Source organism: Colletotrichum orchidophilum (genome assembly GCF_001831195.1).
Source record: "Colletotrichum orchidophilum strain IMI 309357 chromosome Unknown Scaffold_57.1, whole genome shotgun sequence".
NCBI lineage: Eukaryota > Fungi > Ascomycota > Sordariomycetes > Glomerellales > Glomerellaceae > Colletotrichum > Colletotrichum orchidophilum.
In genome coordinates this window covers 154,320-179,673 of record NW_019173013.1, presented here as the reverse complement: position 1 = coordinate 179,673, position 25,354 = coordinate 154,320, and the positions used below count along the sequence as shown (strand labels likewise).

At 53.8% G+C, this 25,354-nt stretch overlaps 6 protein-coding genes across 6 annotated transcripts; 3 read left to right on the top strand and 3 right to left on the bottom strand.

Annotated features, from left to right (window-relative positions):
• Positions 1-3,104: 3,104 nt before the first annotated feature.
• On the top strand, positions 3,105-4,487 carry CORC01_07249 (uncharacterized protein; the record flags this gene model as incomplete). Its single annotated transcript, XM_022618886.1, has 3 exons — positions 3,105-3,403; positions 3,463-3,937; positions 3,996-4,487. Coding segments are annotated over 3 exons (1,266 nt in total), but the record flags the coding sequence as incomplete, so codon positions are not given.
• Positions 4,488-5,597: 1,110 nt separating this feature from the next.
• CORC01_07248 (uncharacterized protein) lies at positions 5,598-7,065 on the bottom strand (the record flags this gene model as incomplete). Its single annotated transcript, XM_022618885.1, has 3 exons — positions 5,598-6,560; positions 6,624-6,757; positions 6,825-7,065. Coding segments are annotated over 3 exons (1,338 nt in total), but the record flags the coding sequence as incomplete, so codon positions are not given.
• Positions 7,066-7,863: 798 nt separating this feature from the next.
• CORC01_07247 (uncharacterized protein) lies at positions 7,864-10,617 on the top strand (the record flags this gene model as incomplete). Its single annotated transcript, XM_022618884.1, has 2 exons — positions 7,864-8,093; positions 8,160-10,617. 2 exons carry the CDS (start codon positions 7,864-7,866, stop codon positions 10,615-10,617), a joined length of 2,688 nt encoding a protein of 895 aa, XP_022474618.1.
• Positions 10,618-13,362: 2,745 nt separating this feature from the next.
• Positions 13,363-13,853, top strand: CORC01_07246 (uncharacterized protein; the record flags this gene model as incomplete). Its single annotated transcript, XM_022618883.1, has 2 exons — positions 13,363-13,394; positions 13,463-13,853. 2 exons carry the CDS (start codon positions 13,363-13,365, stop codon positions 13,851-13,853), a joined length of 423 nt encoding a protein of 140 aa, XP_022474617.1.
• Positions 13,854-14,532: 679 nt separating this feature from the next.
• On the bottom strand, positions 14,533-17,012 carry CORC01_07245 (dihydrouridine synthase; the record flags this gene model as incomplete). The annotated part of the gene is made up of 3 exons (XM_022618882.1): positions 14,533-14,614; positions 14,702-16,615; positions 16,669-17,012. The coding sequence occupies 3 exons, from the start codon at positions 17,010-17,012 to the stop codon at positions 14,533-14,535; spliced, it is 2,340 nt and encodes a 779-aa protein (XP_022474616.1).
• A 1,224-nt stretch (positions 17,013-18,236) lies between these two features.
• Positions 18,237-19,932, bottom strand: CORC01_07244 (calcineurin-like phosphoesterase; the record flags this gene model as incomplete). The annotated part of the gene is made up of 3 exons (XM_022618881.1): positions 18,237-18,266; positions 18,326-18,478; positions 18,529-19,932. The coding sequence occupies 3 exons, from the start codon at positions 19,930-19,932 to the stop codon at positions 18,237-18,239; spliced, it is 1,587 nt and encodes a 528-aa protein (XP_022474615.1).
• Between the last annotated feature and the right edge of the window lie 5,422 nt (positions 19,933-25,354).

The window sequence follows — 25,354 nt, the reverse complement described above, 5'->3', positions numbered from 1 at the left end:
TGAAACAGAATATTGGCCGTAATGGATGTTGTATGTCCATGTCGGTATCCGTTACCTACGGATAGGTAGCGACTAGCGAGAGCAAAGAGACACGCATTCTGCCTTTGCTTATTTAGTGCTTTGCAGAAGAATTATTGTATTTCGAGACTGGGCAATTGGGAACCCATAGCGGAAGATGCCGCAAGCTTCAATGGTTGGTTCGGAATACGGACCAGGAATCGGAATGAGATGAAAGCAGAACAAAAGCAAACTAAACAATGTGATGGTAATAGGAATAGAAAGCCAACTCAGCCATCTGCACGATCAACGTCTCTGGTGTTATTTTGGTCGCGAAGCTGGTATGAGTGGCCAGCCTCTTTTCATTTCAGCCCTTTGACAATGGAACGCCAGGAAATGCGCTCCTAAGCTTAGGTAAGGTTGAGACTAAGGTTGGAATGTGCGCCTGGCGTTTGGGACGGTTCGCCGAAGAGCCTATTTTTTTGCCTGAGGAAGCCATGGCGTGGTCCGGCTGGACAGTCTCGAGGCCGGGATTTGCCTTCCCAAGACGATAGGAACAGCGGTGGCCAGTCTTGGGTCAAAAACTAGAAGTAGAACAAGGAAAAAGGTTGGTGAGAATGTGGCTGTGAGCCGGCCTCATCTCATCTTCTCGATCTCCCCAATCAACACATGTACATTACTATGACGGTCACAGATGCCAACAATAGGGTGCAAAAAGGCCACTCGCTGGCCAGAGGTAGGTTCCCGGGTCTATATCATGGACGGATACACATTTCTAAACGTAAAGGTAAGTGCAAATAAGACCCGGTACCCGTAGGTCGTGTCGGCCGTTGCTGTCAATAAAGTCGTGCATGCTAAGGGGACGAGGCAAGGCGGCGGGGTCGCGTGTTTTTCGAGAGCGGGTTGACTTGCAGGTCTGCAGCAAGCGGTCCACCAGCGTACCTTATGTGCTTAGGTATCTCACGGCCTCGAATGTTAGCAGAGGCAGCACAAGAGGCAGCCATCGGTCATTCATCCAATGTTGTGCGCGGTGTGTCATGGTGTGTGTGCACTAACAGAGTGGACGGTCCACGATGCGGTCGATACCCACCACCCACCTGGGGCCACCATCTCCACGGGCTGTCCTATTCCTGGCGCAGCCCGCTGCAACCTGGAGCCCGGGTTCTCTGCACAGCCCTACTGTCCCTGGCACGCCTAGGAAGAACCAGCCTCTATCCTTGGTCGAGGACTCGAGGTGGCATTGGATCGGAAGTCTACGTAGTACGGTACCTAGCAAAAAGCCTGGAGAGGGGACTGGCTTTCTGGCTGTGCTATGCCGGCACCAAGGTAGGTATTCCAAAGACACGGGGTCCGACATTAGGTTGGATTAATCGAGAAAAGCGCACCTGTTTTGAGGCCTCTTGCTGCCGCAATATTTCTACTTTATGAATCCTTCACATGCCGGCCCTTCCCTTTCGGTGTGCATCTTGTCTTCGTCCGCAGCTCTTGATCGCCAAACGCCAAACGCCAAAAAGCCAGTCGCTCAACGCCGTACTGTCGACCGGTCGACAGTCAGAAAAGCACTAATACGAGAGCAGGAGACGGCCGAGTCCTGCAACCACGCAACACAGTATCAACTCCGTACCTAATACCAAGAAAGTCTTCCCAGCCAGGCCACGAACCACTCAATCCGTGTCTGATCGATCCATTATCGGCCAGACCAGACCGCACCGGCCACCCACCCGCCTTACATGCAGCCTGCAGCCGGCGCAAGACAACAGCTCACGCTCTCGAGTCTCACCTCAACACCTCATCACTGCTGTCGGAAGAGCCACAGTTTGATCCATCCACCCATTGATTCGACCACCCACAATCCATCACCAGCAGTTGATCGCCCAGTCGGACGAATCGAAGCCCACGCTGCTCCTTGGAAAGCCCCCAAGCCGGCCCTCCTATGCTGAAGGAAGAACCATCTTACCTCACCACGCATCTGCGCTACAACGCACGCAGTATTTGCAACAGACATCTGACATCTGACTTTGGGCCTGGCAGTTAGACTTACAACCTACGGATACAACAACCTCCGTCTACCTACGCCTTACATTGCCGCTCTTTTCCCTTTTCACTCCTTATCAAAACTCACTCGAACCAAACACTGGACTGCTGTCTTCCATTGCGTCTTTCTCAAAAGCTACCCAGTTTATCATTGCTTCCCGAGTTCCGTCGTCCGCTTCCCTGCTCCTTGCCCCCTTCTGGTCCTTCTGGTCCTTTTGATCCTTCGTCCTTGGTCCTTGCTCCACTGCCGCTTAGCGTCTCTTGGACTCCACCCCCCCTCCCCCCTCGTCTCCTACCCGGCTCACGCTCCTGCACCTGCACCTTTCTTTCCACCTGGTACCCCCCGGTTCAACCACTGCCCCCCCAAAGCCCGTGGTGTTCCGTCCTGGACTCCTGGCTGTCTTGGTGCACCTCCAGTGCCTGCTGCCTTCGCCCCCTCCCGCTCCCACACCCAAGTCCCTACGCACTGCGCCTGTCAAATCCAGAGACAGCGACAAGCAGAGGAGGGAAAAAAACGACAAGAGCCCTGTCCGTCTTTCAACAGATCAAACTCCTCGTCCTGTTTCAGCTTCGCACCAACAACAACCTTCGCATTCTTCCCTTCTCCAACAGGTTGCCCCTTGCTGTCAACCAAAACCAAAAACCCAAAAAAACCCTTACCGTCGTTCAGGGAAAACCAAAACTTTATCCCGTCGCTTCCTCCCTTTCTTTTGCTTTTCTACCTTTGACCATTCGCGCCTGATTAATTGATTACTTTTCGAATTTCCCGCCGACGGGGTCCTCCCTCGCTCTCCACTCGCTTTCTATCCCTTGACGAGACCACTCCAGACCCCCAAAAAGAAGGTCTCTCATTCGATCCGACCGTCCTTCTCCGGCCGCTGACGCCTGCCTTTGTGTGTCCTATCTCACATACCAATCGCCCGACCGACCTACGACACATCTTCCGGCACGCAAACACGCGCCCACCCAGCCTCCCTTCCCATCCGACGCCTTCCCACCACCTTTAAGCATCATCTCATCTCGACTCCTTCCGGGGAGTCGCCAATACCGTCGATCTGGCTACAAGGCTAGACTCCCGCCGTTCTCTGCTCGGCGGTGACCCGAACTTTGCCGGCTTCGACCAAGAACTCGCCGCTCGACAGTACGCTCAACAGTACCAGCAACAATACCAGCAGCAATACAACCCACCACAAACTTCAAGCAACCAAGGCTACGCTTTTCGCGAAGGCCTTGCTCCATCCACGATGAACGGATCGCGCCCCAGCAGTGGTGCCAGTGGGCCCCTCGGCTTTGGCTTCATGGGTGCTAAGTGGCCGAGAATCTTCTTCCTCATCACCCTCGTCCAGGCTTTGCTTTGCTTGGGCTTTGAGTGGTAAGCCGACAGTCACATCGTGGCATTCGAGTTTGATTGATGCTAACTGTGTGATCTAGTTACGTCTTCTGGAAATTCCAGACCGGTTTGACCGACCAGGACCCTCACCAAAGTAAAGATACCGCGGATGCCACAGACTCACCGAGGCGGACGATTCCGACATTCCTGACCCTCTTCATCTTTGGATTCTTGTATGAATTGGTTATTGTCTGGGATGCACTCCGGGCGAAGAACACTATTCAGGTTATTGGAGTGTGTATCGCCAACCTCGCATTGCTGGTTTACACTGCCATCCAGGTTGAACAGATCCAGGAGGCTGTGCAGCAGTTGAAGGACAACAATGCCCTCAAGAACCCAAACGACGACATGTGGGCCGACGTCAAGCCTTACCTGGTTGCGAGCCCCTGTGTTTTGGCTTTTGGGACCATTACCATGGCTTTGACTGCCTGGAAGCTCTACCAAGTATTCGCTTGGGATATTCTGAAGACTATAGGAGCCGATTACAGAATGAAGAAGCGTTTCCTTCACTACCAGGTACTACTTTTTTCTGGACCGCTGACCTTGGCTTCGACGCAGCTGACATATAAGCCAGATTTATATCGCGCTCCTGAAGTTCGATTTCTTTTTCTTCCTCGGTTTCACGGTTCAATTCTTGGTTATTGTCAACGCCCGGACCGACGCCGAATTTGGTTTGACCATTGCTGCGATTCCGATTACCATCGCCATTCTGCTTTTGGCCGCATGGTTCACCAGAATCGAGAATAAGGTCGGCATGGCGACTGTCATCGTCCTCTACTTTGGCGGCCTGAGCTATTTCATCTTCAAGCTCGTCCGCATCTACCAACCCCGCACGGCCGAGCAGTATATGCCAGTGCGTAAATCGCTTACTGCCTTCACTGTTATCACCATTCTCCTCATTATTTGCACCATTGCCAACTGCATCGTCTGCATGCGCAACTTTGGAGCCGGCCTTAAGACCCACCTGCGGAAGCCGTCACGCGACCTCGAGAAGATCCAGGACCTCAACTCCATCAACCTTCAGGATGTAAAGCCACAGATTGCGAGCAGAATGACGATTGATTAAAGAAGGGGTGGAGCTGGCTTAACCCGACGAGGCAACGCACGATCAAAGAGATGCCGCTCGATTGTACAAAGAAATGACTAACGAAACAACGCCACCTTTCTTATCCCTGCAAAACCCGCTACGGGATCGTGGACGGACGGAACGGTGGACACGCGGGGCCGGGCGCGTGTTGGACTGATTGAGATTCCCCATCATCGGCTGTTACTATTTTTTTCCGTCTTTTGACTTTCTTGTGTGATACACACTGTATGGCGTTGACGATGCTTGCTTTCTCCACCCAGCGAGGATGAAGAAGCCTGGCCCAAATGGCGGAGTTATGGAACTGTTTCTTAAGTAAAGTCGCACTGGCGGCGAAAACCCGTCTGGGATATCACGATGATTTCGGGAGCACCTGAAAAGAGATGTCTCCAATGCATTCACGCCGTCGAGTTCACTGGACAGCGAAGTGCAATCAAATACCTTTCCTTGGTGTAACTTAGCGTTAGCATGAGGTAATTAAAATACCATGAAGAAAGCCATTGTTTCATTCAAGACTGCTTCAGTTGTTCCTTGACCGCTACGTATTCTGGCTGTCTTTCTGAGCGAATCTTTACAACGCGACATGAAATAATCACATCAGGCAGCCGCTGCCGTCCCGGGCGTCCTGGTACCACTCCTGTCCTTCCACTCCGGCCAGGTCCTCGTCAAACTCCGATTTCCGATTTAGTAGACGGTTCTATACCTAGTGGTAGCCACTACGCGAAAATATATAAATGCCAATTGTATTCGCACTGATCATGTAGGTCACATACGCTTATATTGGCGCTCGTCCTATCCTACCTACTCAAAACAATACCCAGATCGCTGTACCAAACAAAGATGTGATCGAAACCTAACGCCACTCACAGAGAGAGAAACGCCCTGCCCCACCGTGCTTGAGGAAAGCTTTGCCCGTTTAACGTCAACCCACAACGCCTGTTGTCCTGGCTCCAGGCCTCCTCGTCTCACCTAGCAAGCATGTGGTGACGCGGTTTGGTTTGTTCCAAGAGTCTCCCGCCACGAAATGACCAGCGCCTCAATGAGATGTCTGAGGTGTTCGCATCTGCTCTCCAACTCGAAGCCTAACTCATCCTACAGCTTAATCTCCCGAGCATCTTTGATATGGCCCTCATTGGGGCAATATGGGCACTTGAAGCGGGAGCCTTTAGTCAGGCGCTGGAGCGACTCTTTACAAATGACGTGGCCGCAAGGCAGCATCATTGGCGGATTCTGCTCTGTTGTTTGCTCTTTGCTCACGGGACAGACGAAGATGGGGTGGTAGACCATGCTACGAGGTAGCGGCGTCTCGAACGCGAGCTCACTCTCCGTTGTCCATTCAGTGCGCTTGGCCTTGACGTATGTAGTGTACTTGATGAGCTGGGGCAGTGCGATGGCGCCAGCCGTCGCGGCGACGTATAGCGGTGATTCAGCAGAGAGGCCGAGGAGAGAGCAGAACTCGCGCGTGAAGGATAGGGCGACGTCGTCAAAAGCGGCGGATGTCTCGAAGATATTGGCATAGGGCGACTGGCCGATATTGGAAGCGTAGACCATGGCGCAAGACAGCTGCTGGATCTCCTTGATATGGCGAGTCTGGAAGCGACCAAAGTGTTTTTGGGCGTAGGCGAGGGCACCTATCCGGCCGTTGTGCTCGTCATCCGGCAGGCCATTTATTTCGGGGCCCTTGAACAGCCAGACGAACTGGAGCTTGCTCAGCTCGAACTCGAGGTTGGAGCCGCGAGCTTCCAGCTCGTCACTGTTGAGGCGCGCCCACTCTATGGCTGGGACGAGTTTCCTGTTCTTGAGCTCGTTGAGGATTTTGTACATGCTTGCAAACTTGTCTTGTAGCTCCCGGGACTGAAGAGAGTGTATGTCTGCATCGAGGGTTGGGTTGTTGGCAGAAAGTGGCGGAGGTCGCTCGTGGGCTTCGCGGAGAAAAGTCGAGGCTACGCTGAACTGGCCCTCACGAAGCATGTGCATTGCTACGGCGCGGTTGATTAAAGAGGGATATGCGGCCATTGCATCATAATCTGTCGAGAGAGGCCGGAGGGGGAAGGACTGGGGGAGCGGGTGTAAGCCAAGGTTCGTCGCGTGTCAGAGGGTGGTTCTTGAGACGCATACCTTATCAAGGGCCTTGCCAAAAGTCTTTTGGGCTTTTGAGACCTCTTTCAAGTCGTTATTTATTGCGTCAAAGCCCGCGGTAACGGGATTTTGTAACTTGGTCATCGTCAAGCTTGCGCGGTGCGGATCAGATGCTGCGGTGCGGTATCACTGTGAGCACACGATCTGGGACGGCAGCATGGAGCGGGGCAAGTGACATACCATTGGCGACTTGCTCCCTCGCCTGAATGAGGAGTTCGAGGAGCTTGTCAGCGTCCTTGACGGCTGAGTTGAGTGTCGCTCTGCGGAAGCGTGAGAGCTCCGTCTGGAGAGTAACCATGGGGTTTTGTTCTGCCATAGTGGAGGCAGGACTGGCGGGGAGGAGGGTGTATGTCGTAACAAGTGAGTGTATGTTGGCTTGCGTGTAGCTCGAGTCTCGCGAGATTATGACGGGAAGATCATGGCTACGAGCTCCCCATAGAAGCTCAGGTTGGCTAAGGGAAGACTCCTTCTACTGCTCGTCCGGAGAGGGTGCGCGGAGCAGGTCTGGTGGTCCGACGGTCTTGCTTTTGGGGGTTCAAGGTTGAGGAGGTTGAGTGATGTAGGCACAGACGGGCGTCACCGATAGTGGAAGCTTCCTCGGCTGGCGGCTTCACTGATAAAGCGTCGGGCGGGCACCTCGCTATTTGGTACTTGGAACCTCGCAATGCGTAGTGCCTGCTATAGCCGGGCCGCTGCCACTGTCTTGGAGCACTGGATCGAACTGCCGGCGAAACAGCGGCCCGGGAATTTGAGCGTTTGGTTTAGCGAGGGGAGGCCTGGAGCTTGGAAGCATGGGGGGTCGGGGAGGTCAGCTCGGCAGATCTGGGCCATTACAGACGTGGGGACGGGGAATCTTAGTGTCTACCGCTCGATTTCGTGCTACCCTTTCAGTACTGGTCGTGCAGCTCTCGGCCCAATCAATCGACGCAAGCCACGACAGTGACGGGAGGACATTGCGTCACATGCCGACCAGCCTCCAACAGGAGAAAGACACAACCCAACGATCGAAGCGGCAGAACATTCGAGGTACGAGCGAAGCGACCTATAGATACGCCACCCGAATCACATGCATTGAATCACTGGGCTTGCCTTTGATTCCGCAGGAAAACCATCTTTAGGCCACCGATTACGACGACGATGACTTCTTCGTATTGGAGATAGTCGCAGGCGCCTCCATAGTGTCGTCGATGCACCGAGTTTCACGGCCGCACTCCTGCAAATGGAGATGTCATTCCGTTTCCCCTTTCCCGTCAATGACCCGCGAATGCATCGCGAGGAGGAACTAACTCTGGCGAGAGTCGCTTCTCAGCGAGGCGCCAATGGACCTTCTCCCCTGGGCACTCCCCTACCGCTTGAGGCGCGAAAGGAGGCCTCCACTGAACCTACGACACCATCCCCCTTACCGACGACCAAGAGGAAATGGGTATTTGCCGACCCTGTGGCCTTTAGGTGAGCTCTTACAGTCTTGGCTTCGAGACTTATCGTCGTGCTAATCGTCTATTCACACAACAAAAGATACCTAGAGAGCGATCCGTCGGTCACGGTTCTCGAGCGGCGAGGAATATTACAGGGATACGAGCTATACTTGGTCGAACAATGGGCATGTTCACGGAAATCGCCAACGCTGGTCATTGTCACATACACAGGTGACCCGAAGCATCAGGTTGTCGTTGGGGTGCTGGCCGTCCCTGCGGACGAGAGCATGTGGTCCGACCGCTTGCGATTCTACTTCAAGGCCATCCACCAGTATCATGCCCGTCCGAAGGAAACGCCATTGGGCGACGTGATGGTCACGAACCTCAGCAGCTTCCCCTCAGCTCTGACAGTCATACCCGTACCTGAAGGCGACATTCGCACACACCGCCAGGCCTTCATCGTCAATGAGAACCTAAAGCGACTGGGATGCTCTGGGCGATCTGGCATGAATCTTTCAGACCCCACACCTGCAACGCAGGCCAAATTTTACCAGCTGTACAGGACAAGCGAGAAGGTTCCCATTGCCCAGTCGGCAGTGGAGCTTGTCAAATTATGCCAAGTCTCTCTCTTCATGTTCGGAAAACTGGACATGGAGTACATTGATGGTTTACTCTGCGACAAAACTGAGGAGTCCATCGGAAACTGGTGGACGGAGATTGGCGCCGAGTGCTACAATGTTGAGCCTACAGATGGTATTCTGGGGCCGACGACAACCGCAGCCCTACTCGGGCTGCTCATGGGCGCCAGAAATCGACTACACTACTACGGCGCACCGGTTTCCAAGGACGTGTTCGATATTGAAAGTACGAAAAGGGGCATCGGTTACTTCCAAAAGGCGTACAAGCTTGAGCGGACGAGACGGCTGGATCGTCCGACAATTCTCAAGCTTCATTCCGTCACAGCCAAAGCTGCTGCTGGTGAAGGCTGGGGCGTGCAAAAGGCCGTCAAGTCTACCGTCGCCGAAATCGGCGGCAAAAGGGGCGAGCTGGTCATCGGCATGGTCGGTGGGAAAGACAAGGCCGGCATAGCTGATATTGAGACGGTTGACATTGACAAGTTCATTGCACTGGCTTACGGTGAGCGCGCAAAGTGGCTCTGGTACGGGAAGCCCAGGAGAGCAGCGCCAGAACTACAGGAGAAACCAACAGACGTGGCGCAGCCGCTCTTCGGAAAGGATGAGATCGCACCGCCGTCTAGCAAGCGAACGCAATCGTTGCCGCTGGAGGAGGAACTTCAGAGACAAAAAGAAGAGTCACCTGGCGTTTACTCAACCCCAGCGCCTGCTTCAGCTGTTAGTGTGGTTGACGGCTCGGGCGAGAAAGACGCGCTTAGGAAGACAGTCTTCAAATCGGTTGCTGGCAGAGTCAGTGATGCCAAGTCTGGTCTGGGGCGCATCAAAGATGTTGTCGGTACTGGCCTGAGAGGCCACGCGAGTCGCCCTAGTAGAGACGAGTTCGGCGAAAATGGCTACAACAGCGCTCCCGGTATCTCGGCTTTGGCGCAGTCTTCAGCAACGTTGTCATCTCCAGTCATGGTTGGTAAGGCCTTCACATGGAAAAACAAGCCGGGGGAGTACATGGATGCTTTTAAGAAAGAGGCAGAAGCTGCGCAGGAGTTGCGGGAATCATCGCAGGAGCTTGAAAAAGTTCCTGTGACTGCCAGGCCTACGCGCGAGGCATCAGACCCAAGCTCGACGCATGTCGAGACCGAGAAATTCTCAACACCCCCCAATGGCCCAATCAAGGACGAGGCAGATCGGATACAAACATCGGTAGCCGGGTCTGTGGTTGATGAGGCCGATCTTCATGGCCCCTTTGAAGCAGAACGAACTAGCAACACTGCTGTTAGCTTCCTCCAACGGCGACACAGTGTCGCTGTTTCCAGACTCTCGTACAAGCATCCCTTGAACGAAGCTCGCTGGCCTCGGCGGCTGTCATTTGGAGATGCGGAAGAAGCGGTCCTAAGATGGGAGGAAATCACTGGATTATATGACGATAAGCACTTCTCTACCGCCGACGCATTGCAGCAGCAAGCCAGTCTGGCCGAGTTTGCCCGAAGCTTATACGATTCCATCGCTACCATCAAACGTGAGGTCAACCCATGGGTTGAGTCAAAGGTCAAGGCCGTAGATGCTTTAGACGAGCACTACAGCCGCGAGCAAGAGGATTTGCAGAACCTCTACTACCAGCTCAGCGAGGCATATCACCGCGTCAAGCAGAGCTCGACAGAGCTCATCGCCGAAGAGCGCGCGCACATCACCGAAGCTATTAAGGAGGTCGAGGTACTCGTGGCACGACTCGAATACGAAATCAACGGACTCGTGAGCAAGGTAGACGATGTTGAGGACGGAGTCAGGCTATTCGAGAGACAAGTCGAGGATGTGGAGAAGCGCGCCGAGGAGCTGAAGTCGACGCTAGAGACGGAAAGCTGGGCGCACTGGTTCGTACGGACGCTGACGGGTATCGGTACGGGGCCCAATATCACGAGGGGGAGGTGAGGAATGCTAGATCTTAACAACAAGAAGGAGAAGAGAGATATGCGGTGGTCTGTGGGCTGCATAGCGTGCTTCGTTTTTGGTTCGCATCGGGAAAAATACCCAGCTAGGACTCTTTTTTGCATCTTTGTATTCCGGCAAGCTGTCAGACGTTGTACAGTCAGGCGCAGATGACACATGATCGCCGGCTTGAGGTTCACTGTGCTACTACTAGGGAAATATCAATAATGTCTCGGCCACTTGTCAGTTTTGTGTTATGCCGTTTGATGTACCCCGTCAGAGGGGGCTGAAATTGCAGTGAACGTCTCCTTTTGGCAAACACCCCCTCACGCACGTAACTATTGAACCGACCTGGATTTCAGCATGATTCATACAGTTGGCCCAACGTTGCTTCCCTTTCAGTTATGAAGGGGCGAGAGCTTGCCTCGATCAGTACCTAGTTCTTCCAGAGCTTGATCCGGTATATCATCTCGATCCCACTCTACCGAGTAATCATTCGCACAGTATGCTGACGTCTGCGTTTTCGCTCAGACTGGCTCGCTTCCGTGTCGTGTAGAGCTCTGCTGACATCAGTCACCACTGTATTTGCGCACCTACCGCTGTCTGCGTCGTCTGAATGCGAAGAAATCTAAGAACCCCTGCCAAACTGCCGTCCACAACGTTCGTCATTCACGCAATGGTCCCTGAGCTTCGGTCCAAGTTCGGGTTGACTCAGAGTTAGATGATTCGACACGCTGAAGCTGGAACCTGTGTACAATTGGTATCGTGTCCTCTTCTGTCACATCTTTGAGATATGTTACAGACGTAGAAGAAGCGATGGCTTGTGATCTTCTAGTGGTGAGTTAGGAATCTGGCTTCCTAGAGCGGTCTTGGTGTCATGAAGACTCATTACTCTTGCCGACGATGTCTGGGATACTGCCACGATTTCAGAGGCTTTTCCGCCAGAACCATATCAGTCTTCCTCCGCTGTTTTTGCTATTATGACATTTACTCACTCACAGCATCCTCAGAATCCTACATCTGGACGTTCTGCTGTGTCGCTGCACGTCTCATCCGATTTTGTTGCTATTGTTGTGTTTTGCTACTATTGTTAATAAACGAGGATTCCACGGACAGGATGCAGAAGTTTGTGATGATGAAAATTTACAGAATAAAGACGCTAGACGAAGGAGGGGGATAGAAGACGAAGATGGCAAGTTCCAGGATATAACCGTATTACTAGCGGAAGTCGAAAAGACAAGGAATGCTCATAGAGAGAACGAGTCTAGTAGGGTAACTGGGGGGTTTACGGTGCTATAGTGTACAGGAGTAAAAGGAGATCATCACCTTACGACGCCCATATTAGTTTCATGACGAGAAACAAACAAACAGAAGAGTCTGTGTTTCATTCTTGACCTTTAATCTTCCAGAACTCTCGAAGCAATCATTGAGTTGGCCTGAGGGAAGTGTCTTTGGCCAGGAAGATGATGATGGCTTCTTTGGTCGCTAAAACATTTCTCAGCCTCAATAGGAGTCTGTTGATCTGTTTCCCGGAACATGTTCCGCTCAGAATCATGGAAGAGACCGGCAATTGACTGAATATACGCATCAATTCTGGCATCTAGCCGGTTGATACGACAAGACGGACAGGTCAGGTGTGCCTGAAACTAACAATACTAGACATCACAAGCCATCGGACGATAACATTAACTAATACGCCGGGCTTCCTTATATATACTTCCGCGAATACTACCTGTCCAGGATAAAGTGGGAAGGGGTTACAGGGACTAAAAGCACCTCAACTGGTAATAATAAAGACTACAGGGTTGAGATGCTAGACCAGGCAACTACCTCAGTGATGCTCCCAGAGTGCCATAATGTCACGGCCTTGACTTTCACTCACTAGGTCTGGACCATGTAGAATAATAGTTATTAGAGACTTGAGCAAGTGAGTATAAGATGCGCCTAGGCAACGTCGAATTGCCATATCTTTATCACCCAATCTGAGCCATGTACAATGTCTGAATTCCGAATAAAGAGTTTGCTTCCAGTCTTCATAACAAGGAAAGCTCTAGTACCCAAGATTTACCCGGTTCTTCCCATCCACTGTCAGTGAAGCCTATAATAGTCTTGTTAAATATTCGGACAAGCCTCCTTTTCCATGAAGCCCCCTATCAGAGAACGCTATAGTATAGGAAAGTGACTGTTTCGATTATCTCTCCAGTTTATTTCTCGGGGTTATGGGAAAGAAGGAGTTGGAAATTAGAGCATCGTATCCTTAAGCTTTCTTTTACTCTGAGTATACTCCTTGTCGTCGTCTTGGACCAAGTGTCACGAACAAGGATTACGGCAAAACTAAGGAGGGACTCGAAGTGGAAATTGATCTAGGCTCCTGCCGATCGAAGGCAACCAGATACCTGGAATACGCAGTACCTTGCACAAGGAAAGAAAGGTCGGTGGTCGGCTGCCAAAAGGCGCAGGATACGAAGCAAGGGCCGGGTGGATTGCCTCCTTCCTGAGCCAGTACAATTTCACCCGGTCGCTCGACCACCCGACTCTTTCCTTACGTTTCTCGTCATCGTCGTTCCTACCTGGAAGAGACGTCGAACCAGAAGACAAAACGTCAACGGCGCTTCTACTGCCACAATTGCTGTAGCACTTCTCGACTTTTGACCATCAACATTTCCGGTGCTAAATCGCAAAGAAAAAGCCCAGGTTACAACCCCCCTCACCTCCCCTCGCCGAACACATACACACACGCAGCCAGCCATGGACGAAGCTCTTACGAGCCCTCGACGCCGGTAAGTCACATAACGGAAATAGTCCAGAAGTACAAATCGTGCACAACACTGACTTTTGGAAAAAGAAGTCGCTTCAGAAACTCCACCATGATCCTCATGGGCGCCACCGCAGCCGTCTTCGCCATCCTCCTCGTCGTCGCCCTCGCCTTCACAGACAAGCCAAACCGAGACCAATCCAACGATTCACCAAATAACAGCGACTTCGGCACACCCGTCGCCTACCAGGTACACACCATTATGGTGGCGGCCAATAACGAGGAGCTTCAAGGCCTTCCCAAGGTCATGGAAGCCACTATTTCAGTTTCCCGCTGCCCCTCCGTGGTTACCCATCCCTCCGTGGCCCCGGTCAACACGGGAGACCAATTCTCCTTTCATGTCGCCCCAAAGAATTTCGCACAACGCCAAACATACGACCGACGTAGCGGCCGAGAACGCTCTGGGAACCTCGCAAGCATGTGAGGCACAGAGTGTTCGTGGAGAGGGTCGTGTTTGATGGGAACGGTCTGTGTAATCTTCGTGCATCGTGGCCCATGGCATCATTTTTTTTTTTTTTTGCTATGGGGCTAAGCACGGCGGAGGATTCTGTTGGCGCGACAGGGGAAGCGTTTTCCAATGAGATCACCGGAGGACTACACAACGGAGAATGCAAGGCGTCCTGATTTATGATGACAGCAGTGTCGTTGCTTCATAGATGACTTGTTCCTACGATGGCTGTAAGAGGCAGCTTGCGCCGGAGAGAATTTCACGGGGTAGCAACCCATAGCAATGCTACAAGCTCTTGTGAGTAAGCCCAATAGTAAGGGGCATGATCATTAGAAGGTATCACTAGGTTCATCGTACCATCAGGTATCAGCGGCATCGACGGTGTTCTCCCTTGAGGCGATTGCAACTAAAGTTTTGATTTTCCCTCTGCACCGCTTTTGCGTTGTTTGTCGACCTCTCTACCTCTGAGTTGCATCTGACAGTCCTCGAAGCTCAACTTTTCTCGAGGGTGTAACTACAAGTGAACGTGGCATCCCCGCGCTGCATGAAGCCAAAGATAGCAAGAATCGTATTCCTCCACCTCCATTTCAACGAGCCTCCAGTCTGGCTCAGTAAAGATTCCATGTTCGCTCCATTTCGTTGCTAATCCAGACCCTTAGCCCTCTGCCTCATAGGCGTGAGACTTGTGCTTGGGCTGGAACGTAAAGTTCGTGTGGGCGGGGCCGAGGAACATCTCACTGTTGGACGAATCAGCATAAGCCAGCCTTTAACAAAAGGTACACAGCATCTTGAAGATATGCAAAGAAAAGCAAATCGTCACATACCTAATCTTAATCCAATCCTTGTAATTCTTACTAGCAAGCAGCGTCTCCAGGTCGTCGCGGCCGCGGTACGCCGGTGGGCGGTCATTCAGATCGGGCGGGAGGTGCTCAAGCAGGCCGAGGGGCACGTATCGGTGCGAGAAGCTGAGCCACTCGAGCAGGAACCGGCGCGTGAAGCCGATGCCCAGCTCGTCGGTGCCCCAGGCCTCCATACCGAAACGGCAAAACTTCTCCACGTACGCGAGGCGCTCCGTGGCCGACTTGTCGAGGTACTGGCCCTTTTCAATCTCCTCAAAGAGCCAGGGCTTGACGAGAGCGCCCCGACCAATCATGAGGGTGTCGACTTTGGCCTTTTCGACGTGCTCAAAGTACTCGACGTGGGAGTAGCAGTCGCCGTTGCCGAGGAAGAACATGCGGCCGTCTTTGGCGTTGGGCAGGGTGGACTCGTCCGCTTCGCGGACCGTGTCGGTAATGCTGTCCTTTTGCTCGTTGTACGCTTTGATCATGGCGGCGCACTCGGCGATGTAGCCCCAGTCAGCCTTCTTGGTGTATCGCTGCTCCCTGCTGCGGCCGTGGAGGGTGATGGCGGCGCAGCCGGGGGCACCGAGTCGATCGCGGTTCTCGCGGGAGCCGAAGGCGAGCTTGCCAAGGATGGTCGTCGCCGTCGGGCGGTTCTGCTTGACGCCGGTGCGGAGCTTGACCGTGATGGGGATCTCGCCGGACACGGTGTTCATGCCGCGGACCATGCGCTCGAGCTTCCCGTGGGCCTCGAGCAGGGCGGAGCCGCCGCCCGACTTGAAGACCATGTCGATGGGGCAGCCGCAGTTGAGGTCGATGAGGCGCAGGTGGGGCACGTAGCGGTTGAGGAGGTCGGCCGACTTTACACAGTGCCAAGCCTGGCTGCCAGAGATCTGGGCTCCAAACTTGAGATCGAGTGCATTGTCGTAGCCCTGAACGATGTTGCTGTCCGGGTTGACCCTTGGCGGGCTAATCTCGGTCTCGTGGGCCTTCATGAGCGCCCAGTCGTTCTTAACACCTTGAACCAGGGGCATGCCCAGGGCCATCTCGGAGTAGGTGAGCTGAGCTCCGAGCTCGACGCAGAGGCGGCGGAAGGGCAGGTTGCCCTGGGTGGTCAGGGGAGCCAGGGCGGGCGTCTCTTTGCCAAAGTACAGCTTGCGCTTCTCGGACGGCTTCAGGGGCGGGTCGACGAACTGCGCGCGCAGGTCCTCCTGGGTGCTAATCACTTGGTCCTTGCGGCGCTGGTGGAACGCGTCGCCCAGTTTCGCCTCCTTGTTCATCCAGGAGATGTACTTATCCGTCTCCGTGAAGTCGATGCGCTTGCGGCTGAGGTCGATCTTGAGCTGGTTCTCGGTATTGTTGTAGACGCCGGGCCTGAGATCTTCCCGGCCAGTTTCGGCAGGCGCCTCGCTGCTCGTCTTCTTCACTTCCTTGGGCTCCTCGACGAGGACGAGCTCCTTGCGGCCATCCTCGTGGTCAATCTCCCTCATGTGGCTCTTGACGAAGCGGCACTTCCAACCGGAAGAGCAGGCCCCAAACTGCTCGAATATGGGACACTTACCCTCAAAGGTCTCGAGGTCCTCGCGGCGGCCCTCCTTGAGATATTTGCGCAGATCGTGAAGCATGTTACACCTTTCTCCAAATTTGCACTCACGCGGAGAGAACTCGGGGGTGTAGGCGCGGGTGTTGCAGAGGCGGAGGGCGTCGTCAAAGTGACCGAAGCTGCGCTCCTTGTTCTGGCCCTTCTCCCGCTTCTTCTTGTCGCGCTTGTCACGGCTGTCACGACTGTCACGACTGTCCCGGGCATCGCGAGCGTCGCCCTGGTCACGACCCTCGGCCGCATCATCGTCGACGACCTCGTCTTGCTCCTTGGCTTGGCCCTCCCTGTGAATAAGAAACCTAATTCACGCGTCAAATTCGCAGATCTGTTGAAAGTCCCGAGCCATACTCACTCAGCCTTGATTGGAGCCTGGCCGCGCCTCACGTCTCTGGCATCTTGCTTCGGCGGCGCAGTTACGCCGCCGTTCTGAGTGTTTGCAGGTGCCCCCTCAGCTGGCTTCTCGGCAGCAAGTGCCTCACCCATCGGAACATCAGCCTTCTCAGCCTTCTCAGCGTTGCCGATAGCAGAGACTAGCTCCACGCGCTTTGGAGCCTCATCAACTGCAACGCGTTCCTCGGCAGCGTGGACCTCGGCGGGCTTTGCAAACTCCTCAGTCTGCTGCGAGGAATCGTCCACCTTAAGACGTTTCGCTGCGCGTTGCTCAGACCCGTCCATCTGCGGTGCTCGGTTCTCCATGATGCCCTGTTTCTTTCAGTCGGGTGTTTGACAGATGGAAGCAGGCGTGGAGTTACACTTCCTAGAAATGAGATTGTCAGATCAAAGGTCAGCCAGCGATGTGATCGGGGAAGGAACGGTGTGGGCCGGTCAAGGTGAAGAGTCCCAACCAAGGTGGTGAGAAAGAGAGTATGAAGAGGGCAGGAAAGGTAAATTTTTACCTCTTTCCTTCTGCCGACTTGACCTAAGGAAGTCGCAACTGGTCTCAAGAACAGAGAAGGTGGGTCAATTCGATGTGTTGAATTTGGTATCACAGTTTTTCAGTACGCTATACCGAGAGACTGGCAATGAATTGAAGTATTCGCCGGTATTACAGCTTGTTCGTCTCGAGGTCGCGGCGTGGTGAGAAAAAGTTGATGTCACAGGCTGAGCTCAGGACGCAAGTGGGGCTACTTCATGGAGGGGCACATCCCGCGCGAAGCAAACGCGGTGCATACCATTACACGCAGGCGCCCAGCCCAGCATTCATTGTCACGTCGCCTCACGCTACTCAGCTCAGCTTTCTTGTACATATGGCGCACACAGCTCCTCTTTTGAATGGCAGCAGCAGTTTACCGCCAAAACCCCGTGAAGCAATTGAAGGGACAAGCGTACAAAATCAAATCCTGGTTACACTACCTAACTACCTTACTGTATAAAGATGATAAACCCCGCTGGTCGATGCCTTCATCGAAGAACATTCGTAAATGGACTGGATGTACGCAATATCTCTAGCTCGCGGTGCGCCTGTCCAACATAGGCTGGCAATCGAGAGTTCTCCTCAACCAGCATCCACCAGGTTCGGGGTTGCAACCGATGCCTGCCATCGCCCTATCGTATCAAGGAAATCCACAAGATTCCCAGCTGCGTCCTGCTCTTGCCCAAGCCGTTTCTAGAGATCGAATAACGAACGACACCTGCTAGAGTTTGACACTGCCAAGTATCCCAACCTGGCCATCACTCGACTCGGCTATTACGCCTTTCGCAGGCATCGTCCGTCATTACAGGACTCGAGTAGGCGCTCATGTCCTTCGGGGAATTCCACCTGCCGAGGGTATTCGTGATGCCGCCGGAGCTGCATGGTTCGCCTAGTCTGTTCTGATCTGAAATGTTCTGCCCGGTTGCCCGACTGATTGTAACTCGTAATAATCCATCAATGAAAGGAGGTTCTCTGTATGTCCCTTGTCTTCCCAGCGTACCTCCTCATCAAACGCTTCGCGGCTCGACATGTGCAGGCTGTGCCGACGTTAGTGACTGCGCGATCTTGGTGGTGAAAAATCCCGAGATCTACTCACCGGACTGTTGAGCATGCTCTGCCTCTTGTTCCTGCCCTTCTTGATGTGGCTCTTCAGCGCACTCGAGTCTAGCGGCTTAAGTAGCTCGAAGCTGCATAGCAACTCATTCGAAACGGACATGACGGCACCCCAGTTATCGAACTCGCCACAGTACTGTGGTCAGGTGTTAGCGGAGCTCGTCGCAATACAGCGTGAAAACTTACGTTGGGGGCACTGAAGACTGTTACAAGGACTCTATCGTTGAAGAATTCGTACCCGTCTTCAACCACCATGTGTGCTCGGCAAATCAAGTCAAAGTCGTGGGTCGCAAGGAAATCCAATATCACTCTCTTGCCGAAGCAGTAGCTCACACCCCTTTCATTGGCCTCCCAATCTTGCTCCATGTCAGCTGGATCAGACCACAGAAGGTCGTTCAGCAGGCCGTAGTCGGGAACATCGGTGGGTCGAGCAATGTTGCGAATGTCGTCCATGTGGCTGAGCGCGGGGGAAAGACCTCCGTGCACACAGAAGATCTTGCCAGCAACAATGGCAGCGATAGGAAGCGTGTTGAAGCAGTCAATGAATGTTTTCCAGGTCTTGACATTGCAGCGGCGCTTGCATTCGTCGTAGAAACCGTACACTCTCGTGACATTGGCGCACTCGTGATTTCCTCTCAGCAAGAAAAAGTTCTCGGGGAACTTGAGCTTGTAGCAGAGCAGCAACAAAATTGTCTCGAGAGATTGCTTGCCTCGATCGACATAGTCGCCTAAGCATAGGTAATTGGATGAGGGCGGGAAGCCACACATTTCAAACATACGCAGTAGGTCCGTGTATTGGCCGTGGACGTCACCAACAATCTTTACCGGGGCGTCAAGCTCCAGAAGAGCAGGTTGGGAGAGAAACACTTCGCGAGCTCGTTGGCAAATGGCGACAATCTCGGCATTTTTCAAGCATACGCTCTTGGTGACCTTTCCAGCGTAGCCTGCGTCTAGAAGACGCTTGATGAAGTCGTCGAGGTCGATGTCCTTGATCTCGCTCATGGCGACGCCTCCCTCGTGTCGATCTCCAGAGTTTGTCGATGATGTTTTGGCGACCGGTGTGGCAGTGCCGTCTCCGCCCTTGGTGGCCAGGATGGATTTGCCCGGCTGCTGCATATGAGTATTGAGACTGCCTCCGGCACACGGGGGTTGGTCGGAGACGTGATCGACCTCCCCCGATGCTTGCGCTGCGCTCACGTCGTGGATACCGCTCTTGATGGTACTGGACTGTGTAGGGGACGGCGGCGGCTGGGAGTCATCGAGCGGGGATTCAATGTCGCCAGAGGACGACGTCGGCGACGTGGCGGAGTCATTGCGGCCTCGGGGGGCACCGGACTTTGCGCTTTTCCCCGACTTGACCGAAGCAGCGTCGGACTTTTCTTCGGTTGGGGAAGTGATGACTGAGTTCCTCGGGCTGTCCGTCTTGCTCGAGCCAGGAATCTTGGACCTCAAGGCCTTGAAGGAACGGGAAGAGTCCTTGGTGTCGGATCTGCCAAAGGAAGGGTAGGACTTGAGGGTTTCGGCGGTACCATCGCCACCGGGGCCTTTGGTGGAAGCGTTGCCACCCTCCTTGGATGGCTGGTTTCCCATGATGTAGGTCGTATGCCGATGCAGAGGGAACGACGATTGTAGATGTCGTGTGTCGGGTTGTGCGCGTGGGCTCGCCTCGTCTTCGTCTGATATATGGCTGGCCTACACGTCTCGCCGCAACAACCCGGGTCTGGCAGGGGCTCACGGTGGGAAAATGGAATATCGTGTCGCAATGCGGGTCCTAGGGAGGATGAAATAGACGATCGAGGATGGACAGGAAGCGGATGCGGGAGGGAGAGCGGCGTCCACTTGAGTTGTCCGTTTTGGGCGCGTTAAGGCGATTGCCTTTGATCAATGGCTGGAGAGAAAGAGGGTCGTATGTAAGCGAGGAAACAGGCGAGTGACGTATATGTGGCTCGCGGGCGGCGGGTGTGTCGGGAAAAGAAGCGAGAGAAAACGAGAATGAGTGCGCGGGCGCGGATGGAATGAAGCTATAGTGAGGTATTCGTCGACGACTGCGTGGGAAGAGTTCTGGTCAGCCTCGTTCGGATCGTGTAGACTGGAGATAAGGCGAAGAATCCGAGGTGCTGTTGGTAAGTTATGGAAGGAGGAGGTACAAGGAGGGACGGATGCAGGACGGGCGGGAGTGCTTTAGGCGACAGACAAGGGATAGAGCGAGCGGGTATTAGGCAGGTTTGGGCTCCGTACCTAGATGGGGAGAGAGACTAGGTGAGAGGCACCTTCTGTGGAAAGGCTACAACTACCTAGGTGCAGATTCAATGGAATGCGGGGGGGATGTGACGGACGGAGCCAGCAAGCAATCAAGGAGTGTTCGTTGTCCGGTGCAGCAGGGCAGCAGTGGTGAGTGGGTAGAGTAATAAGGTAAGGTAGTAGAGGCGAAGACCAGCAATTGGCAGCGGCAAAAATGGCGAGGGGGTGCTTTGTGTGTACGTGCGTCTTGTTGTTGCTGCTCAGGTAAGACAGGTGGAGAGATCAATTGGGGAACCTCGGAAGGATACAGAGAAACTGAGCCAAGATTATTCGAGGCGCACGCAGTCCACAAAGTTATCGAGACAGCAGCCGGTGTACCTATTGTGTACGGAGTATTGCTTTGTGTACGAAGCACGAACTTGTGTATGGGAGCAGCATTCCCGGCGACTTGTTATGCTTGTGTGGCAGAAAGGGGGTTTTGAGTAGGTAGTGAGGTGAGATGAGGTGAGGTGAGGTTGGGGGTCGTGGTGGTGGTGGTGAGAGAGTTGGTCCATCAGATTCTGCTCATCCATCCCAAGGTCCCTAGGGTCCCAAGGTCTTGGTTGGCGTCCGGGTGCTGGGTGCAGTGGTGCGCTGCCAAGGATCCAAAGATGGAGTTGGAGCACTTTGGGGGCCTTTCCCTGTCGACAGCGCCTGAAAGTTGAAACTCGTGTGCTGGTCGACTGGGCTGGGCTGACCTGACCTCCTGCTCGTCCGTGCTGCACTGCTCGTAAAAACCACCACCCTGCTCTGCCCTGTCTAGTCTGCCTCAAATTGCCTTGTTTTGTAATGATATCAACCAGGCAGACAAGGGAGACAGTGGGTGGGACATATTGGGCTAAGGTACTCAAGGCCTGCTGTTGGGTGCTTATCTCTGATAACCTTGACCGACCACACCCGGAGCCGGATCTTGATTGCTCTACGGATAGAGTACGGACTATTGAGTTGACAATCAGATGGCCCAGCCAAATGCTGGCGCGAGGTCCTAAGAAAGAAAGAAAAAAAGGAGGTTACCAGGCGCTTGGGTGATGCTTTTTGGAGCTCAACCCCTGTGTTGATGTTGCAGGCACAAGGTTGAAACTGGACACTCGTAAGAATACACATCCAGAACATACATCAAGCTGGCAGTCAGTAAACACAAGCTTGCACAGGAGGGATGTTCCCAATACTGAAGCCAAGTTTCATATTCTACGGCACATAATAAAGAGATAAATCGCACCACTTTCACCAATTTCACACATTGACTTTGTGGACGGTGCAGTCAACCCCATGCCCAGAGTAGCCCTCGGTCTCTCATCTCATTGGATTGCTGCTGCTGCTGCTTCTCGAGTACCTCAACTTTTCGGAAATCCCAAGCACAAATACGGATACCCCATCCCAATGTGCATCTGGAGCCAGTCAGACCAGGTGCGTGGTGCGTTGAGGCTCAGCGCAAGACAGCCGAGTGGTCGCGCAAAAGGATTGGATCATTGCCATCCATTCCAACAGTCTACAATATGCAGCGCAGTGGTAGGTAACTGTGACTGATGCAGCTCGTCCTGCTTCCAAGAGGGAAAAGGACCAACTTGGTGCCAATCAGAACGCCGACTAGGTGGGAGAGGTCTCCGCCAACCACATAGGCCGGGCCTAGGCCGCCTCCGCCATACCTCCACTACATGTATTGTACCGGAGTCCCGCACTAGACGAGGTGTTCTCTCTTGCCACCCATTTCCCACCACCCTCCACAGTCCCGCTCCCGCTCGGCCAGATATGGCTTCAGACCACTCTCACCAGTGACGACACTTGGCGTCAAGTCGTGCCTGTCCAATGTATTTTAGCACGAGGCCTTCTGCTTCTCGTGTGTAAAATCGCCGGACTCTGCGGTGCTTTCCACTGACGCGTGGTCAACTGCTGATGGGCATTGTGGAATCTGCAGCATTGCTAGGTAATTCCCAGCTTTCCTATGCGCATCGGGTTTGGGTGTGGTAGCCGGGCGGAGAGGGGAGGAGGAGGAGGAGAAGGAGGAACTAGATGAGACGAGACGAGACGAGACGAGATGAGACGAGAAGAGAGGGGAGGGGAGGGGAGGGGTGGAAGCATGGGAGGATGGTGAGAAGTGACCATCGTGTGATTAACAACCTTCGGATCACAATGTAGACACTTGGAAGACCATTCTGCCTGACCAACTAGTCCGCCATAGGTACTTTGTTACCTTTCAATGGCGTAGTTGCTTCCAAATCACATTACTTGTGGTTGATGATGGCCGGAGGAATCGTTGATAGTCCAAAGTCCACACCCAACCATTCGCGCACACTCATGCACGTCTGTAAGGCGACTCTCATTACCACTTGTATCCGCTCTCGAATCCAGACTTGCATTTTCCGTTCTGTTTCTCAAACTCCAACATCCATCTCCATCCGGCTCCGGTGCAGCAGACGAGCGAATCGAGGTAAAAGTTGGGCGGAATATCCGTACCTAAGGGCCCTTCTTGACGCTGACGTCCCATTCCAAAAGTGTCACACATTCCTTCGCTGTGTTGTCCCCGCGTCCAAGCGAGCACGTGCTGCTGCTGGCTGCCGTGCGACGGTTGAGGGCCTCAAAAATGGCGGGGAAAGGGTTTTGCTCCCACATTGCCGGTGATCCAACAAACGGGAACAGAATAGACGGCAGGCCGCGTTGTGCTACGATAGGTTATGCGGCTGCATTAGCTTGCGTGGTAGGTAGTCTCCCAGACCACGGGTGTAATTTGTGACTTCGTACCGGGGCGCACGCAGGATGACGGGTTATCGAGAAGCCAGAGGACTTCCTTCCACAGCGGGATACTCGGACGAACCCTCCCCAGGCTACCTTATAGCCTTATAGGGAAGCTAGTCGTCCAAGTCGGCATTCCGAGGTGACACGCCATAAAATCGGCGTGCGAGAGCGAGTTCATGCGGATGGCAAGATATTTTGTATGCCGCCGCCGTACACCGCGCGTCACGCCGGCATCGCCGTCTTCGGGGGCATTTATCTGGCCCAGCCGGACATGTACTCCGATCCAGCGTTTTCTTTTCTTCCCACCTTTTTTGGAAAGAGTCGGAAGCCGGCGAAAGAAGGTTGCGTGGCTGCGACCTATATCCGGGGGCCGCTATTGCAGGCCCTCCCCTGCCCCGCCTAGGATTAGGGTCTCTCTCGATTTTTCGCTCTCGCCGCTGAAACGGATCTCGACTCGAGTTGACTTTTTTACTATACGGTAGTCGTTCGAGGCTCTTGCAGTCGCGGCGTGACGTGAGTGGGACGGAACAGCTAGAGGTTTGATCGCGCGTACACCCGAGGATGCAGCATCTCCGTAGCACCTGGGTGTCGTTCCTCAACGGACAGCATCACTGCCAATACTGAAACACGGGGAGATATGTCGTCCAAATACCGCCAAATAAAGAAGGAAACAAAACACCAAAGAAGCAACACATATGTTAACTGACTACGAGGGATTGAGATGGACCGCGTGCCATACCTATTGCCATAAGAAGCAACAACGACGACAATACAATGCGACGAATCAACACGAGCTGCAGAAGCCTAGATCCGTCTCTCCACAAACCCCATGAGCCAAAATCGAGCTCTAGCTGGCAGTATAGGCTCCACGCCGAGATGCAAACGACAAGCTTGAGGTGGCCGAGCCACGATACTTTTTCGCGGCCGAGTCGTAATTCGCAGGAGCTGTCAAATCAGCTCGAGGCTTCAAGGCGCCACAACTAGTCCGTAGAAGAGGATGCAATATCACTGGGGGGCAGTAAATTGGTTTTTGCCAAAAACGCCATGAACAGCCCCTCTTTCGGTTGCAGCCAGATGTCACCGCAGCGCAGCACACGTCAAGTGGCCGATAAGCTATTGGGTCGGTTTCCTTCACGCCATATACGGGAGGCTAATCTACGGGTCCTGCCCTGTCCTGGAGTTTGCGCTGGACGGTGGTGGCGGTGATGGCTTCGTCACGCGTCCAAGAGGCAAGCCAGCCAATGACGATGATTTCAAGATCGCCTGTTAAGTTGTTTGAGGAAACTCGGCAACCTTAGAAAACTGAAGGGCCTCAGGAGGGCCCCACATGGACCTGAGACTTGAGACTGTGATTCGGCGCCGAAGACCGGAAAGTGGTGTTGAACCCGGGCGGCGGTGTCCCGTTGGTTGGGCGGTATTGGAGAGAAAGAAAAGAGACGGGGTTCTAAAATTAGCTGGAGAGACATGCTATGATACTACGTAGAAAAGAGGGGGGGGGTTCCGCCTCATCCTCATCGGCTGGTGCTAGTGGGTATTGGGAAAGATGGGATGGGAGCGGGTCTGAGTGAGCGATCTGGCGAAGCCCGAAAGGGTGGCCAGCCACCCTCATTGCTACCTCACCTCACCCAGCCCGATAACCGGCCAAGATGAGAGTTCGGGACAGGGAGGGGGGGATGGAAAATCCTGTGCCAAGCGCTGCGGTATTAGGTAGGCAGTTGTTACAAAAGCACACTGGTCCAATGCCGTGGTTTCCCCCCCGCAGTCAGGAACCGTGAAGGAACTTGGGGGGGAAAAAAACACAAAGCTGAGCCTCCGCAGGATGACGAACCCTGGACCAATTTGATTGCGTGGACGGACGGAGCCCGATTAGCAGCTTGGACGTGTCAGACAGCGAGACTGGCTGCCGATCCAGGCAAATCGTTGATGTACTACGTAGATGCGACTCTGATGAGTGGGTTAGCTGTTTGTTTCTTGTTCTAGTCACCTAGTCACCCGGTCC